Raw genomic sequence first — 14918 nt, forward strand, 5'->3', positions numbered from 1 at the left:
AATATGTCAAGCTTTGAAAATATTGTAAATGGATCATAACAAAAACCTCTGAATATTCTTTGTCGACTTGACTTTTTTTTCGACTTGGGTTGTGAGTCTTGAGACTATGCAAGAAGAGTTGGATTAGTTTAAATAAAAAGACCAGAATTCAGTATTCAGTCCCAAAAACAAAGCACTAATTTAGGACACCATTGCCGAATTATAATATCAATAACTCAGTTCGAAATATTTGAGGTGTTCTAATATTATTTTTGGCAGCACAAATCTTTATCTTCTCTGTGCAGAGAGTTTTCAAAGCTGATGTAGACCAGATTTCACATCAGTTCGTAAAAATTTGACAAAATGAATTATAGATAAACGTTCAAAACAGTTTAATTGTTCATTAAAGTTCAATGTTATGTAAAATAATGCATTTTGAGGTGGTACTACTAGTGTTCACAGCAAGGATGGTTTGAATATTTTCAGTAATCCTAGCTTCAAAATGAAATCACTATCTTGTTTTTATTCGTCAGTCAACAAACCAAACTACTCATACTTTAGCTAGAGCAATTGGTTCTTGAACTGATTGGAAAGGCCGAGTTATACCTTCGCCTTCCTTTTTTTTCTCAGGTATTGTATCTGATCTTATGTAATGATATTTATGATTATGTTTAAAAAAAAAAAAGACTTGTTAGTAAAGACCTAGGACAATCTGTAATGCGATAAGAGCTGATAATAGTATAGTTGTCGAAGTCGAAATGAAACAAGAAACGCCCTTCGAAGTACAGAACATTTGCTCCAAAAAAAAAAAGAGTACAGAAGAACAATTAGGAAAGTTCTTTTCTAAATCAACCAAATTCTTCATCAGTCTATCGATCCCCTCCTGCTTGTTTCTTGTCTGAAAATGGATCGTAAAGCCAAAATTTAACATATCTTATACGTCAAACTACGCGACGCGTTCAGTTATCATGCAATATGCGTAGATAATTTTAGAACAAAGAAATATCTAAAACATGCCTATTCTACTCCATACGAACAATACAATACTCGTATTAATTCAATTATCTTGCACCTTTCCACAAAGAACTCTTGAACATGAAACCAAGTTTTCGACTAAGTTCTTGAAATGACAAATCTAAAAAAATAACAAGTAATGAACAACTCGATGGATCACAAGCTGCAGAAACAACATTCTCAGCATAAAATAACTTCACTCTCTGAGGAACATTGCTATTGCATAATGTGCAAAAATCCACCACTTATCCTCCGCTTCACATTGCTGCTTCCAACAAATATTTGCTACACCGCAAATACATGTTTTACATCTTCAACCTACTCTAATGCAACACAAACAACAAGAATCGCCATACCAGTCAAAAATCCACGTATTATGACAGACGCTCTTCATGTCACTTGGTGGTTAGTCTACAAGCCCAGATATATTTGCCATCCCCAAATCTCATTGGGCTCCTACCCTGCGAGAGAATAGCATATGGAAACATGTTATCATTCACTCTGGACATGACTCTGAATGCCATTTCAAAAAAATTATAAGTTGGTAACCATGTTACTTCGAAAAATGTAAGCTGTGAAACAAATAGAACAGCCTTCTTTTGGAGTCGAAATGTCAGTGTCTCAGAGTTGCAAAGCCAAATCAGGCTGCTGCGACTCAACCAGGCCACCTGAAGAGGGATTTTTTCCAGGAGACCCTGGTGACTGAAAACCAACGTTTAAATCCGGGGGAAGGGATTCCAACATCTGTTTTGAGTTAGGAGGAAAAGGTGGAAAGGCCATGGGTTGGTTTTGAAAGTTCACATCATTTCCAACTCTCATAGGTTGTGGGCCGCCTCGAGATACAAAAACATTGAATGGAAAATTGTTTCTATCTGGCCGATGGTGGATTACAGAAGCTGGGGACTCTTCGCGAAATCGTGATCCTTGAGAATGCATATCACGGGTAGAAATGTTGAGGAAATTAGCATGTTGGTTCTTGAAAGTATTAGTGTTTTCACCAATTGGTCTAAATCCACCGGCTCCAACAGACCTCAGTGCATGAGAGACAGCTGTGATAGTGTTATTCAAATTATCTTTATTCGGATCTGGAGATAAAATGCTAGGAGCATCGGTGGAAGGTTGATAAAACGATTTTTGTTGATTTTGAGCCTTTTCAGCCAGCATTCTCATCAGATGAACAGGGTCACTAAGACCCTGTCCTTGTTCCTGGGAGTAATACCCAACTCCTTTTGCCAAATTAGAGGATGAACTCGCAATTGTATTGCTATTGATCCTATCAACTTTGCCATTACGCAATCCTCCAACAGCAACTTCTTTAATATCAGGCTGCTTAACAGATCCAGAAGATGTGAAGTTGATGTTTCTTGAAGTGAAGACTGACCTCGTAACTTCCACTTCTGAACCCTTCGAAACATGCCCTTGACCCATAAAATCAACTACATTTTTATTGAATATAGGTGGTCCATTGAATTCAACCTGTTTCTCAGATTCGCCAGCATTCTTGGATTTTGATTTTTCATGGTGGTGATTAAGATTAGAAGTACCAGGTTTGCTACAAGGATCTAAAAAGAAAGATGCTTTCACTTCTGATACATTCTCCCTATCTGGTTGTGCCTTCATTGGAAAAGTGATAGGAGCAGAAGCTGATCTGATTTTGGTAGGACCAACAGACTGCGGATTCTTCTCTATGAAAGGCATAGTTCCCTGGATTTCCTTGGAAGAAATTGAAACAGTAGGTATCTTCTCAAACTTCCTAGTATCAGCAGGTAATTTTTTCGTGAAAAAAGGTGGCTCCTTCAAAACGCAATTTTCCAGCATTAATACAGGAGTTGAAAGTGGCTCATACTCTCCCACCCAACCCCGCCCGTACTTTACTTCTTGAGGCAGTGCTTGTTCAATTCTCTTGGAAGAAATTTTCCAGGCAACAGGTCCGAGAGCAGCAGCAAAACGAGCCAGGCTTCTAGCATACGAATGCTCAGCATAAGCCCCAACCTGAGGAAAACTGCAACCATTGAGAAAGATGATCCCAAATAAGAAACAGCAAGATACACATTCCAAAATTATGTACCGGAACCAGCTGCTTGCTTTCTCCATCAAAAGTTGAGAATAGAGATTCCGAGCAGGCCAAAGGATGAGTTAAAGAAATGTCATAAGTCGCACGACGGTTTTCTTCATGTGCTGACAATTTTCTACCAGGTTTAGACAGTGAACTGTTTCCTGCACAGAGATGGCTAACAAGTTAAACGTACTAAATACCCACTAAAAAATTCATTTTGCTGTCAGTGAAACCACAACAAGCACATATGAAAGGAAAAAAGTCTGTTTCCTCGAGAATTTAGTACGTGAAAGAAAGGGTTTTCAACAGTGCATTACTGAACCATAGAAAATCAGTTAGAAACGCTTTTTTTAAAAAAATAATCAATTGAAAAAATTGAAAGATATGTGAGTTTTGAGTTAACCAGCCAAACTCTGTCCTAACAGGAGGCAAGGAATACCTGGCAGTAATGCTTCTCCCTTGTCAAGATTGTTGTGATTTAAGAAAGAGTTTCTCTCGACAAGTCGATCAACACTGCAAGGTCTTGAAGATCCAACAGCTAGGATCGCATTTGAGACTGGGTGGATATCTACCGCAGCCCCAAGAGTGACTCCATATGAGAAATCAGAGCCGAGAGAGTCTTGCACAGTCTGGCTAACTGGGTTTTTTACTTGCCTATTTAGAATGGAGCTAGATCTTATATTCTGCTCACACTTGCTCTCCTTTTCTGAACTGCGACTATCCAAACATAACTCAAAAAATTTCCTTTTCGCCAGCTCATGCATGACGCGTGCCTTTTGCAAATGAATAAATAAATCAACAATCGCTCAAACAAATCGGAATAGCGAAGAAGGAAAGTGCAGGCTTTTTACCTGCTTGTAGTATATGGTATCGGGTGCATTGTATTGCATTGCATTTGAGCATATGAGATAAACATCACTCTGCACGACCGCATGCACGAAATTTGCACAGGAAAAAAAGGATATAATCAGTGGCTCTCCATGTCAACCAATTCAACCTCAACAGGTTAAACATCAAAAATAGCATTTTATAGTTCTTGCCAGACATGATATTAGCTTACGGTATTCAAAATTACAGATACCAAATTGCACAAGAGGTGTTTTGAGTCAATATTTCACAAAAAGTGTTTTGAGCACACTTCATAAATAAGACAATGAACATGTGCCAGCAATGAAAGAATATTATCATTCAAATCATTTAAGTACCTTGAAATTTTAATTCACCTACATCTTTTCTATAGTTTTTTTTTAATATGCACCAGGATCTATCATTGCCATTACTCAATGAATCCAGCCATACACGGGAAAATGAATATTATGTCTGAAAATGTTGCCAATTTTTTAAGCTAAAATATAGTGAAGCTCGACCCTGATTCCATAATATATATCAACATAACTATGCATGCAGGTAAGATATCAGAACAAAAACATTTGAATGAAGATTTTACAACAGCGGAACAATTAAATACACTAACATGACAAAGTCAAGCATTGGTACAGGTAGAAGAAGTCAAACACTAATGCAGCAAACCCCAAAAACTACCATGATTTACAAGAAACTAAAAAATGAAAATTAATATATATATATATATATATATATATATATATATATATATATATAAAGTACTTCACCATACATCATATATTGGACAGTACCAAGGACCAAGCCCAAACTGAGAGAAACTAAACTAACCTCAATTTGTTCCAAAGTTGTATATAACCCGTTACTCAGCTTGTTCCTCACAGTACCAAAGTCCATAGGATTCTTTATCACTCCGTGATAATCGGGAAGCTATAAAAAGCACCAACAAACCACTTGAGAAATTTTAACCTTGACAAGCTAAATTTAAGGCACACATTATTGCTATTACCTCTTCAGGATCAACAGGTTCTGCAAAGACACCATAAATATCTTTCCTGCGCAAAAACGAAACAAAACACTTCAAAATTTAAATTTTAAAAAGAAAATCCATTCGCATGGAACCTAATCAGTCAATTTATATACAACACGTACCTTTGAATTATGTTCAAAATCAACTCCAATGTCTTCTTGTCAGGCAACGGTAGCCCAGATGGAGCAGCCCTTGTCTGTGGCCCTGAACCATAATAATCATTTAAATTCAACAAATATCCGACCTATAGCATCAAAAAACTAAAATATGGGAACTCATTAAAAGCCATCATTAATTTTTTTAAAAAAAAAAAAACAGGCCTGGAGCCAAGATTTTGGCTTTGAATTCTGACTTCCTTTCCCGGACCTGTCAAAACCAAAGAACTCATTCAAACTTTCAAAAATAACACGAAACCCAAAAATAACGAGAGATTCAAAATCAAAAACAAACTTATAAATGACTACTCCATTTATACACAACCCCATTCCACCTCACTCGGTAATCTAGGAGAAACGAACAGAGACGGCGTGTTTATGTGGCATGCGTGTGTGTATGAGTGCACTTCTATCACATTGGATGTGTGTGAGTGTGACGCTGCAAGAAAGAAAGGTGTGAATGAGAGAGATGGTTGCGTAATTAAATTCCGTGGGGGTTAGTTTATTTTGACAGTTACATATCTATACATATACACGCAAAGAAAAACAACTATGCCCCTCATTCGCCAACAAACACGCGGCTATACATACACCCACACCTCAATCTATAGACCCTTCTCTCATAACATACTATAAATATATGCCCATAAATATAACAAAATCACTTCCCAGTAGTTTCAGTAGATTTGTTTTCTTTTTACTTTATTACCATTTTCGCAAGTTTCCATTCAAGAATGAAATGATGGTCACCTCTACACGGTCGTCGTTACAGTCATCCCCGTAGCTGGCTTCACCATTTTCGTCATCAGTCCCCTCGTTCATTTTTCGCTTTTTAGACGGAAGGTCAACGTCGGAAGAGAACGACGATGACGGGCTCGCAGGGTGGTTCACGCGCCGCCCAGGGCGACCCGGCTTAGGACCTGCTGACTCTGGTTGGGCGCCACCGCCAGTGCCCTTGCCTTCCACCTTGAGCAATAGCTTGAGCTCCTTCTCTCTCCTCTGCTGGTCCTCGTCATCCTCGAAGAGCCCTAATTCGTCGAAGTAATCGTCAAGCTCGAACATGTACTTCACACTCCGACGGCGGTTGCTCCGCCTGGGCTCCCTTTGCGACGGGGGCGTGCCGCGGCCTGCAGGATCTACCTTTGCTGGCCTACCTTTCTTCTTCCTCACGATATGGCCCATCTCTTTCGGGATTTTTGCTACTTTGCACCTTTCTCTCTCTACACCAAACCCTCGGCTTCTCTCCCCTCCCCGGATGATATCTGATTTGCTTCGGGTGCCTTAGAAAAGTTTTCCTTCGGCTAACATCGACCGTGCCTAGGTCAGTACCTGAGGCTTGGGTGTTCTTTTATAGTGGGGTCTGGTCCCATCCGTAATGAATTTTGCACGGCCTCACTTGTCAATCATTAATAATATCAAACGACCCACTGTGATTTATACTATTTATTTTGTACATGTGTGTTTATTTTATTTTATCATTATCGATAGACTAAAATGAAATTTGACAAATTATAAATGTGTTAAATTGATATTTAAATTGTTAAAATAATAAAAAAAATGTGTGTTGAAATATAAAAAAAAACAAAAAACAAAAGTGTAATATTAGTATCATATAAAGATAAAGTTGGAAGAAAAAGTTGGTGTCCTTCCTAGGTGATTACTATCATATCATCACTTTTAATAAAATAAAATAGATAATTATAAGTAAATTATATAAAAAAATGTTATTGGATACTTTTGTAAAAATAATTGGCGTCACAAAATCGAAATACTAAAAATATCAGCATTTATATATAGTATAAATTTACATTTGACTAGTTGGTAAGATAGGATTATTTTACTCGGCAATCGCCATATTTAAGGGTGAGATGAAGTTCGTGATGATATCAGATAATTTTATCTCATGTTCTTAAAATGGTGAAAACATGTTGCTATTGAAATATTAATTTTTTGTTTAATTAAATAATTTATATTTTTTTAAAAAATGTACATAATTAAAAAAAATTATAATTTGCACATAATTAAATTTTAAATCTTATAAGCAATCTAAAAAATATGCATAAATAAAAATGATACATAATTAAAAAGTAGACTATATATTAGAGAATATTAATTAAATTGTACCGTAGATGTGTAAAAAGAATACTGAAGATTATGTGTGTAAAATGAAGGAAGAATGTGATATGTTGATGGACAAATCAACACATTATTTTGTGAGACGGATATTTGGTTGTTATCGTATAACACGCATAAATAAATCAACACATATGGTTAATATTGAAGTTTTCTTTATCCTGAAAATTAACTTAGGACGAAGATTATTTAGTTCATGTATTATGTATACAGCTTTGAAAAACTTAGTATAACTTATGGGAGACATGTAACACATCAATCTCACACCCATGAATGAAAAACGTAAAGTTAACAAGAGCGACTCATTGTGAAGATCAATATATGATGATGAGTTTGAGCTATGATATTATGTTAAAATTGAAATTTGAGATGAAAATCCACCTCGAAAGTTAGTTCAAGGAGAAGAAGATTGTTCGAATCCATATATAAAAAGACTTAATTTTTTTGTGAGACGGATATTTGGTTGTTATCGTACATTGATTTTCATCGGAAGCTCGATATTCATCTGCCATTGGAGGCCGAGGATTACAGCTGGCACTTCATAGCCACTGTACATGTACCAGCGAAAATCGGAATTCATAAATGTGCCCCTTTTGTGTATTTTGGGTGACAAAGTCAATGTACTTTTTATATCTGGTAAACCCAAAAAAGGACAGGAATTGCAGTTCATGGATACCCGGATTCAATTTCGAGGGACTTAAATTGTAATTGTTGTGATGTTGTTGGATTGAGATCGAAAGGTTTAAAACTGATTGTTGCTCCAATTCAGCACCATTTTTAACGCTGGATTGGAGCAAATCTACAATTTTCTCTACATGTAATTTTTTTAAATTGTTTTTTTAAATTTTATTATTTGATATTTTAATTAAATAATAAATGTTATAGTGTTCTTTGTTTTTTTGTAATTTTAAATAAATATTAAATTAATTTACTTTATAAATTTTGAATTTTAATTATAAAATTTTCGTAATTAGTATCTAAATTAATTAAATTTAACTGTTATTAGGAAATATATTAATATTGAAATAAAAAGATATTACGAGAATATTCTTTTGTGACGCAGAACGTAGAGTAGAAAAATTGATGATGATTTTTATGTGTCATATGTATAACACAAAATATGGTATAAATTGTAGTGTAATAAGTTGAAGATAGCTTAATCAATAGTCATCACACTTGCATATGATAATTTCAACTCAATACAAATATCACAACGGAAAGTTTTAATTAGTTTCTTTGTGTATCAAGCTCATCTAAGCCACACATCGAATATGAGCATCAACAATTTACATATAAAGATGTATGAAACTTGGCGTCAATAATACTATAAAAAACAAAGTCTGAAAGCTGGTTGTACGACATAAAAGTATTGTGAAATAAATTGATTGCGTGTTTCAGAGTTAAGTGTTAGTGATTCAACACCTAACACAACATACAATGAAATATTTTAATATACAAAACTTTAAGTAAATAAATAAGACACAAAGAATTATGTAGAAATGAACATAGTTGTGCGGTACCTCGGAACAAAAGGTTCACAAGAAAAATATGTCAGTTTACAAAATCAATACTAGTGAATAAAGAAAAGCTAGCTTCCTTAACAAAGTGAGGGAGTAAAGTGTATCCAAAACGCTTATCAAACTAAATAATCAAAACTATGAATGCAACATTTGTGAAGCCTAAATTATGCTTAATATACAACATTAATCAATACAGTAATTAGATGTTGTGTATGAATGTAACACCTTTGACTCAATCAAATAAATATATGAACTTTTATGCGTAAGCATAACTAAAATTGGAGAAAATATATATTTTAAAAATTTTTGGCAGAGTTTACCTAAAATTTAAACTCATCAACTTGCCAAAATCGAAGCTCTTTAAACTAACAATCCAACTTAACCATTAAAATAATACACAAAATAAACCATAAGCATTTAGTAAAAGAACCAGTACCCATCTAAAACTTCATACAATCTTTCTATACATGTTTAAAGTTTTAATAAAAGATATCATATACATGCATAACAAAATATCTCTTGTATCTGTCCAAAATCTTTCTATATAGCAAAGATCATTCATCTCCAAAATTTGGCATATATAATTTCCATCTGCTGCAACAACTCCGCCAAAACTAATCTTTAGGACCTGCATCCCATAAACATAATTTGAATGAGTTTATAAAACTCAGCAAGTAGATATCATACTAACAAATACATATATCATAGCAAAATCAAAGAATCCATAATATTTCTTTTAAACTTTATATACCATCATTCAATAAAACCATAGATAACAATCTATCATAAGATGTCATTAATTTGTTTTCTTTGTCTGTATTGGCAATGATAGTTATCGGTCATTGGTATACATGTACTTTTCAGTCAAATCAGTCATCTACATGTTCTTTCGCTGATCAACATCAATCGTGTGAGTTTAGAATTACCAAAGGTAACACTACTATATCATTTAACTATCAAGCCGTAATAATATTCATCGAAACTATTCATCAAACACATTATGCACATATTAAAACATTAAGCTCCTTTTATATTTCAATGATATAGAAACTATTTCCTTTCCTTTTCAATCAATACATAGATACATAAACATATTACTTTTGAATAATTTAAAAGGAGCTAATCATTTAAAATCATTTCAATAAATACATAGTTCATGAAATGCATTCAATAACGATGTCTACTTATAACCAACGATAAGAATGATAAACTTAATCATTTGATGACGCTCCTACAAAGTCAAATCCAAGATATAATCTATCATTACATAAATAACAACATTCATTTAACATTTAACTCATAAAACCTCAACTTCTTGAATTCTAACTCAAAATCCAAAATAAACAAGAATGAATTTCTTACCTTAAACCCTTCAATCCTTAAAGATAAATTTCCTAGCTTGGATTGCAAGATTGTTCCTTGAGATGAAGAGATTAGAAGAAGAAAGAAGGAGAAATTGAAGGAACCCTAGGTTTTAAACCGATGGAGAGAAGTGGGAAGAGAAGAAAATGACTAAAAATGAAAACGATGTGTAAGGACCGTGTATCATATTATCGTAAATCTTATGTTGATTATCGATAATTCATGAAATTTTTATGTGATGACGTGAAGAATGACACATGTTATGATTTTCGGTATAATTATCTGAGTATTAGTCCAAATGAAATGAAACCAATTTTATTGGAAATCTAATACATAGATCTACAAATTTCATGTTGATTATTTTTGTTAATTTGGACCCTAGGATGTTGGACAGAACAGTTTGCGCTCATCCGCGATAATTTACAGCCCGAGCACGGCACAACTAGCACTCGGGGGCAGAAGGTCTCGCGCTCGGGCGCGAGATGTTACTGCCCGAGCGCGAGTTCGGTGGAGATGATAAGAACGAGTTGCTATTACGTTTTCTTTCATTTTCCTTCTGAAGTTTCGAGAGAGAAACGAGATAACTCGATTTATATCGTACGAAATCACCTTGAAACACTGTCTAAACGCGAAACAAATTATATATTCGGAATCCTCGCGTTGAGGGCTTTCTTTTGAGGTAAGTTTCTTCTAGTTTCAGCACCTTTATTTATCGAAGTTCTGGAATATCATGCATTTGAAGCCGATTATCATATATGTAGTGGAATAACCGACAAGAAACTAATTTTTGAAGTCAGAATTGAATTTTGTTCTGATTTCGATTTGATATGAATTTTCAAAGTTTCAAAAGATATTTGAAACTTATATCGTTGATTTTTAACGATGTTATTGATTGAAGTGAATATGTTATTGATGTAGATAGAGTATTATACTGATATCTTCAAGCTACATCAACTGGAACGAAGAATTGAGGTATGTTGCGACCGAGTAACATACGACATTTATCTGTATCATATGATTTATATTTGATTGATGTGATTGAGAATACATGTCTATATGCATTATTTGTTGAGATGATATGGCATACATGACATACACGTTGAGCTATGATCCTTAGATACCTTGATATGATTAGATTTGATTATGGGGTTTGTGAACATGATGCTATGTTTGACATTATGTGGCACTTAAAACATAGTCATTAGTGGCCCCGATGATTGATTGAGATTTGAGATTTGATAGCGCTTTGTCGTAGTTATCATACGAGTATCCTTGATTGAGGCCGTTGTGCCAGCTCTAGCATTGGTTTGATATCGATTCGATTGATTCTGATATATGATATGTGGATGCGCATTTGACCTGATACCTCCACGACATACATGCATTGTATATCATATATCATTGTTTAGATACTTGTCGTAACACCCTTACCCCATGTCATTAAAATATAAATGCAATAATGCAGAAGCCTTATAAAAGATTCGGAGAAAAATAATAATTAATAAAATTTTGGCAAAGTTTACCCATAAATATAAACTTACCAAATATTCTCAAGCAAACAAAATAAATATTACCATAATCAATCTTTCCAAAAGACACATATATTCTCAAAACCTCCACTAAACACATAGACCCCATCTCCAAAATTACCAAGTGTTTGACAAAAGTTAAGACGCAATTTTCTTGTTCAAAACATGAACCGAATTACAATACTCAAAACCATTTTAAAATTGCCACATTTAATCAAAACATCATTCTCCAAACTTTTGGCACATTCACCTTCCATGCCTCGACACTTCTATCGATATTCCTTTTTATCTGCATCACATGGCATAACTGGAATGAGTTTACAAAACTCAGTAAGTGGAACTTTCAATAACAAATACATAAACAATAGTGTAAGGAATGAAATCATCACAATTGGACCATAGGAAATGCCATCGGTCAATGGAATATATAGATAACAATTATAAGATGGCATTCTATCAACCATTTCTTTCATTTTCCTTGTATGGCATTGATAAGTCATCCGTCGATGGTATACATGTACATTTCATTCAAAATTAGTCACTGTACATGCTAAATGTTGATCAGCTTCCTTTATGTAGGTTTAGAAGTGCTAGAAGCACCACCACTACCATATAAATATCAAGCCATAAAAAGAACCATTTAATCATTTTATCAAACATGTGGTGTGCATGAATTAGAACTAGCTCTTTTCTTAGCATTTGACATCAAAATTTCTTTCTTTTTCTTCCAATCAACGAACCATTACATAGCAAGTATATAATCAATGGATTAAAGGAGCTAGGAATAATAACAACATCATCCATCATATATATATATAGGCCATGAGATTCATTCAAGGAAAAAGCCCACTTACAACCAATAGAACTTGTTGTGATAGCTACTTGTAGTTTATTCTACAACACAAGATCAAAATTATACCATTAACTTCACATCTTCAACCTATAAATTATCATTCAAGCCTAAACCACCATTCCTTTCACTTCAACCAAATACCCAAAAGATAATTTACCTTACCTTGGTTACTTGCTCTTTAGGATATGAAGATCACCTCCAACTCGAAGATCCAAACCTTGAAAAGAAAGTAACTAAGAGAAGAAATGAAGAACCCTAGCTCCCCAAGTCGATGGATGCAAGAGGAGTAAGTGAAATGAATAACTTAATGGCTTAGAAACTCTTAAAAATATGTTTTCTACGCCATAGACACAGACCACGTGCCCCCCTCCGTGTATATTTCAGTGTACACACTGAAAATCACAAATTTCGTTTGGCAAGACCCGAACCCCGTGCTTGGGTCCGTGTAGGGGTCCGTGTACTCTCTGTCCAAGACCCAAAACTCAACTTTTTCTTCCGAATTAGTCAAAGTGGTATACATAAAATTTGTAGCCCTATGTCGTTTCTTGAATCTCCCACTGGTTTCAGATCATTTGGAGGTTTGAGTAAAAGGTTATGCCCGTTCTACCAAAATGTGTCAGTGCAGGAACGACGATATACATAACACATTTCGGGCCACTTTTGACTCATCTTCGTCAACTATTTGAACAAAACTCACAACATGAAAGTTGTGGCCTTAGATCTTAGCTTTCTAATGCAATTGGCCTCATGTCATTTGGATCAATATCCCATTCATTATGCTAAAAACCGTAACAAATACCAAAATTTTTATACCGTTTGTGCACCCCAATTACCTATTTGGCTCAAACCATCCAAACCATCAATCCAACTCCCAACATTATACCTTCTTGACAACAACAACTCCTCAAATACACAATCATCTACTTAACCATACCAAAACCATACAATAAATAACCATGAATACAATGCAATAACCATATTGATGCTATAACATGAAATACCAACCCTTCCATTAACTATACTCATAAACCATAACAATAACCATGGTCACTAATAACTTAACCATATATCCCTAACACCAAACCATAGAATATCATCATTGACAATAAAAGGATAAAAGGTTGGGATATTACATTTGTGGTATATATTGTGGTTGTTTCAGATTGAGCTTTGCTCACCAGAGGGGGCTGTTGTTGTTTTTGTATGTGGACAATGACATGTACTCCAGGATATCAGGAGGCCAGAGATGGTGCTTCTGGAGGGAGTCACAGTTTGAGCTGAGGTTTTATATTTTTTTCCCAGTGTATATATGTATCTATATACCGGGCCATGTCCCAAAGATATGAGTTGTTTGTATGTGGTTGGTTTTGATTATGTGTGTGCATATTTTATGATATGAGATGAAATACTATTTTAGTATTCAAACAAGATTTTTTGGGCTCATTGTAAAAAAAATTTTAATTCATTTTCCGCTGTAATTAATTAACCCTAATCAAAATGCATTGTAATAACAATTAAGAGTAAAGAGCCCCACACGAAGTCTAATAAATCCATTCCAAAACCTAAAAACATGCTTTTTACACTTAATTGGGTGCTCGGGCGGTCATATCTTACCACCCTAGCATGGACCTCTTGGCCAATACTCAAAAATTCAGAGCTAGTCGTGCTCGGGCAATCAAATCTTACCGCTCGGACGCACTCTGTGCATTGCTACAACAAATATTGCTTCTGAAACGCTTCTTCCCTTCATAATTAAAAAAAATGGTAATCATGAAATTGTAGCCCTATGTCTTTCTTGCATCTCCAGTTGGCCTTATGTCATTTGAAGGTCTGAGTAAAAAGTTAAGCTCAATCTCCCAACATGTATCAGTGCAAGAACAACGATACACAAGACACACTTCGGACACTTTTGGTTTGTCTTCCACATGATTGAACAAAACTCAAAACATAAAAATTGTAGCCTTATATCTTAGATTTCTATTGGTAGTGGCCTTATATCATTTGGATCAAAATCCAAATCATTATGCTAAAAACCACAATTACTGCCACAGTTTCATATAGTTTATGCACTTCCATTACCCATTTTACTCATGACCAACATTCTATTCTATCCATCCATTCTAATCATTCTTACGCCACCCTTTTACATCACCATCGACTTCATATGTAATATAGTTCAATAAGTATAACATTACTTCACACTTTCATTTGTAAACCACATGATATACATGCGACCAATTATATCTATATCCCATTCTATCACATCATTACTATTCATACCATAAAGTAAAGCCATGAACTATCATCATATAATACCATAAATCATTAATAAAAGAAGAGAAACGATCGGCTATTACAGTGAATATCTTTAAAACTTCACCAAAACAATTCAATACGCTTTGGTTCGAGCACTTGACATCTTCAAT

General features: G+C 34.6%; 1 protein-coding gene across 4 annotated transcripts; it reads right to left on the reverse strand.

The window, feature by feature from the left end:
• Positions 1-686: 686 nt before the first annotated feature.
• On the reverse strand, positions 687-6505 carry LOC140804212 (uncharacterized). Of its 4 annotated transcripts, XR_012112111.1 has the most exons (11): positions 5846-6505; positions 5261-5306; positions 5063-5144; positions 4920-4965; positions 4742-4840; positions 3901-3969; positions 3489-3822; positions 3062-3210; positions 1551-2985; positions 1350-1454; positions 688-877 (listed from the first exon to the last, which is right to left on the reverse strand). XR_012112111.1 is itself a non-coding variant. In XM_073160069.1 (9 exons), exons 1-9 carry the CDS (start codon positions 6275-6277, stop codon positions 1615-1617), a joined length of 2628 nt encoding a protein of 875 aa, XP_073016170.1. In that variant the 5' UTR covers positions 6278-6505; the 3' UTR covers positions 1014-1614. The 4 variants fall into 4 exon arrangements, 1 of the variants encoding a protein (XP_073016170.1); XR_012112110.1 differs by having other exon boundaries at positions 687-877; positions 1350-2985; XR_012112109.1 differs by lacking the exon at positions 688-877 and having other exon boundaries at positions 1014-1454.
• Positions 6506-14918: the final 8413 nt, after the last annotated feature.

The sequence above is a fragment of the Primulina eburnea genome, chromosome 11, assembly GCF_022965805.1.
Source record: "Primulina eburnea isolate SZY01 chromosome 11, ASM2296580v1, whole genome shotgun sequence".
NCBI lineage: Eukaryota > Viridiplantae > Streptophyta > Magnoliopsida > Lamiales > Gesneriaceae > Primulina > Primulina eburnea.

Excerpts from the sequence above, each read along its gene's own strand:
- LOC140804212 (XM_073160069.1), bottom strand. The coding sequence starts at position 6,277 with ATGGGCCATATCGTGAGGAAGAAGAAAGGTAGGCCAGCAAAGGTAGAT. Across the intron at positions 3,970-4,741 it reads CAACTTTGGAACAAATTGAG|AGTGATGTTTATCTCATATG; the intron begins GTTAGTTTAGTT and ends GCGGTCGTGCAG. Across the intron at positions 3,211-3,488 it reads GGGAGAAGCATTACTGCCAG|GAAACAGTTCACTGTCTAAA; the intron begins GTATTCCTTGCC and ends ATCTCTGTGCAG.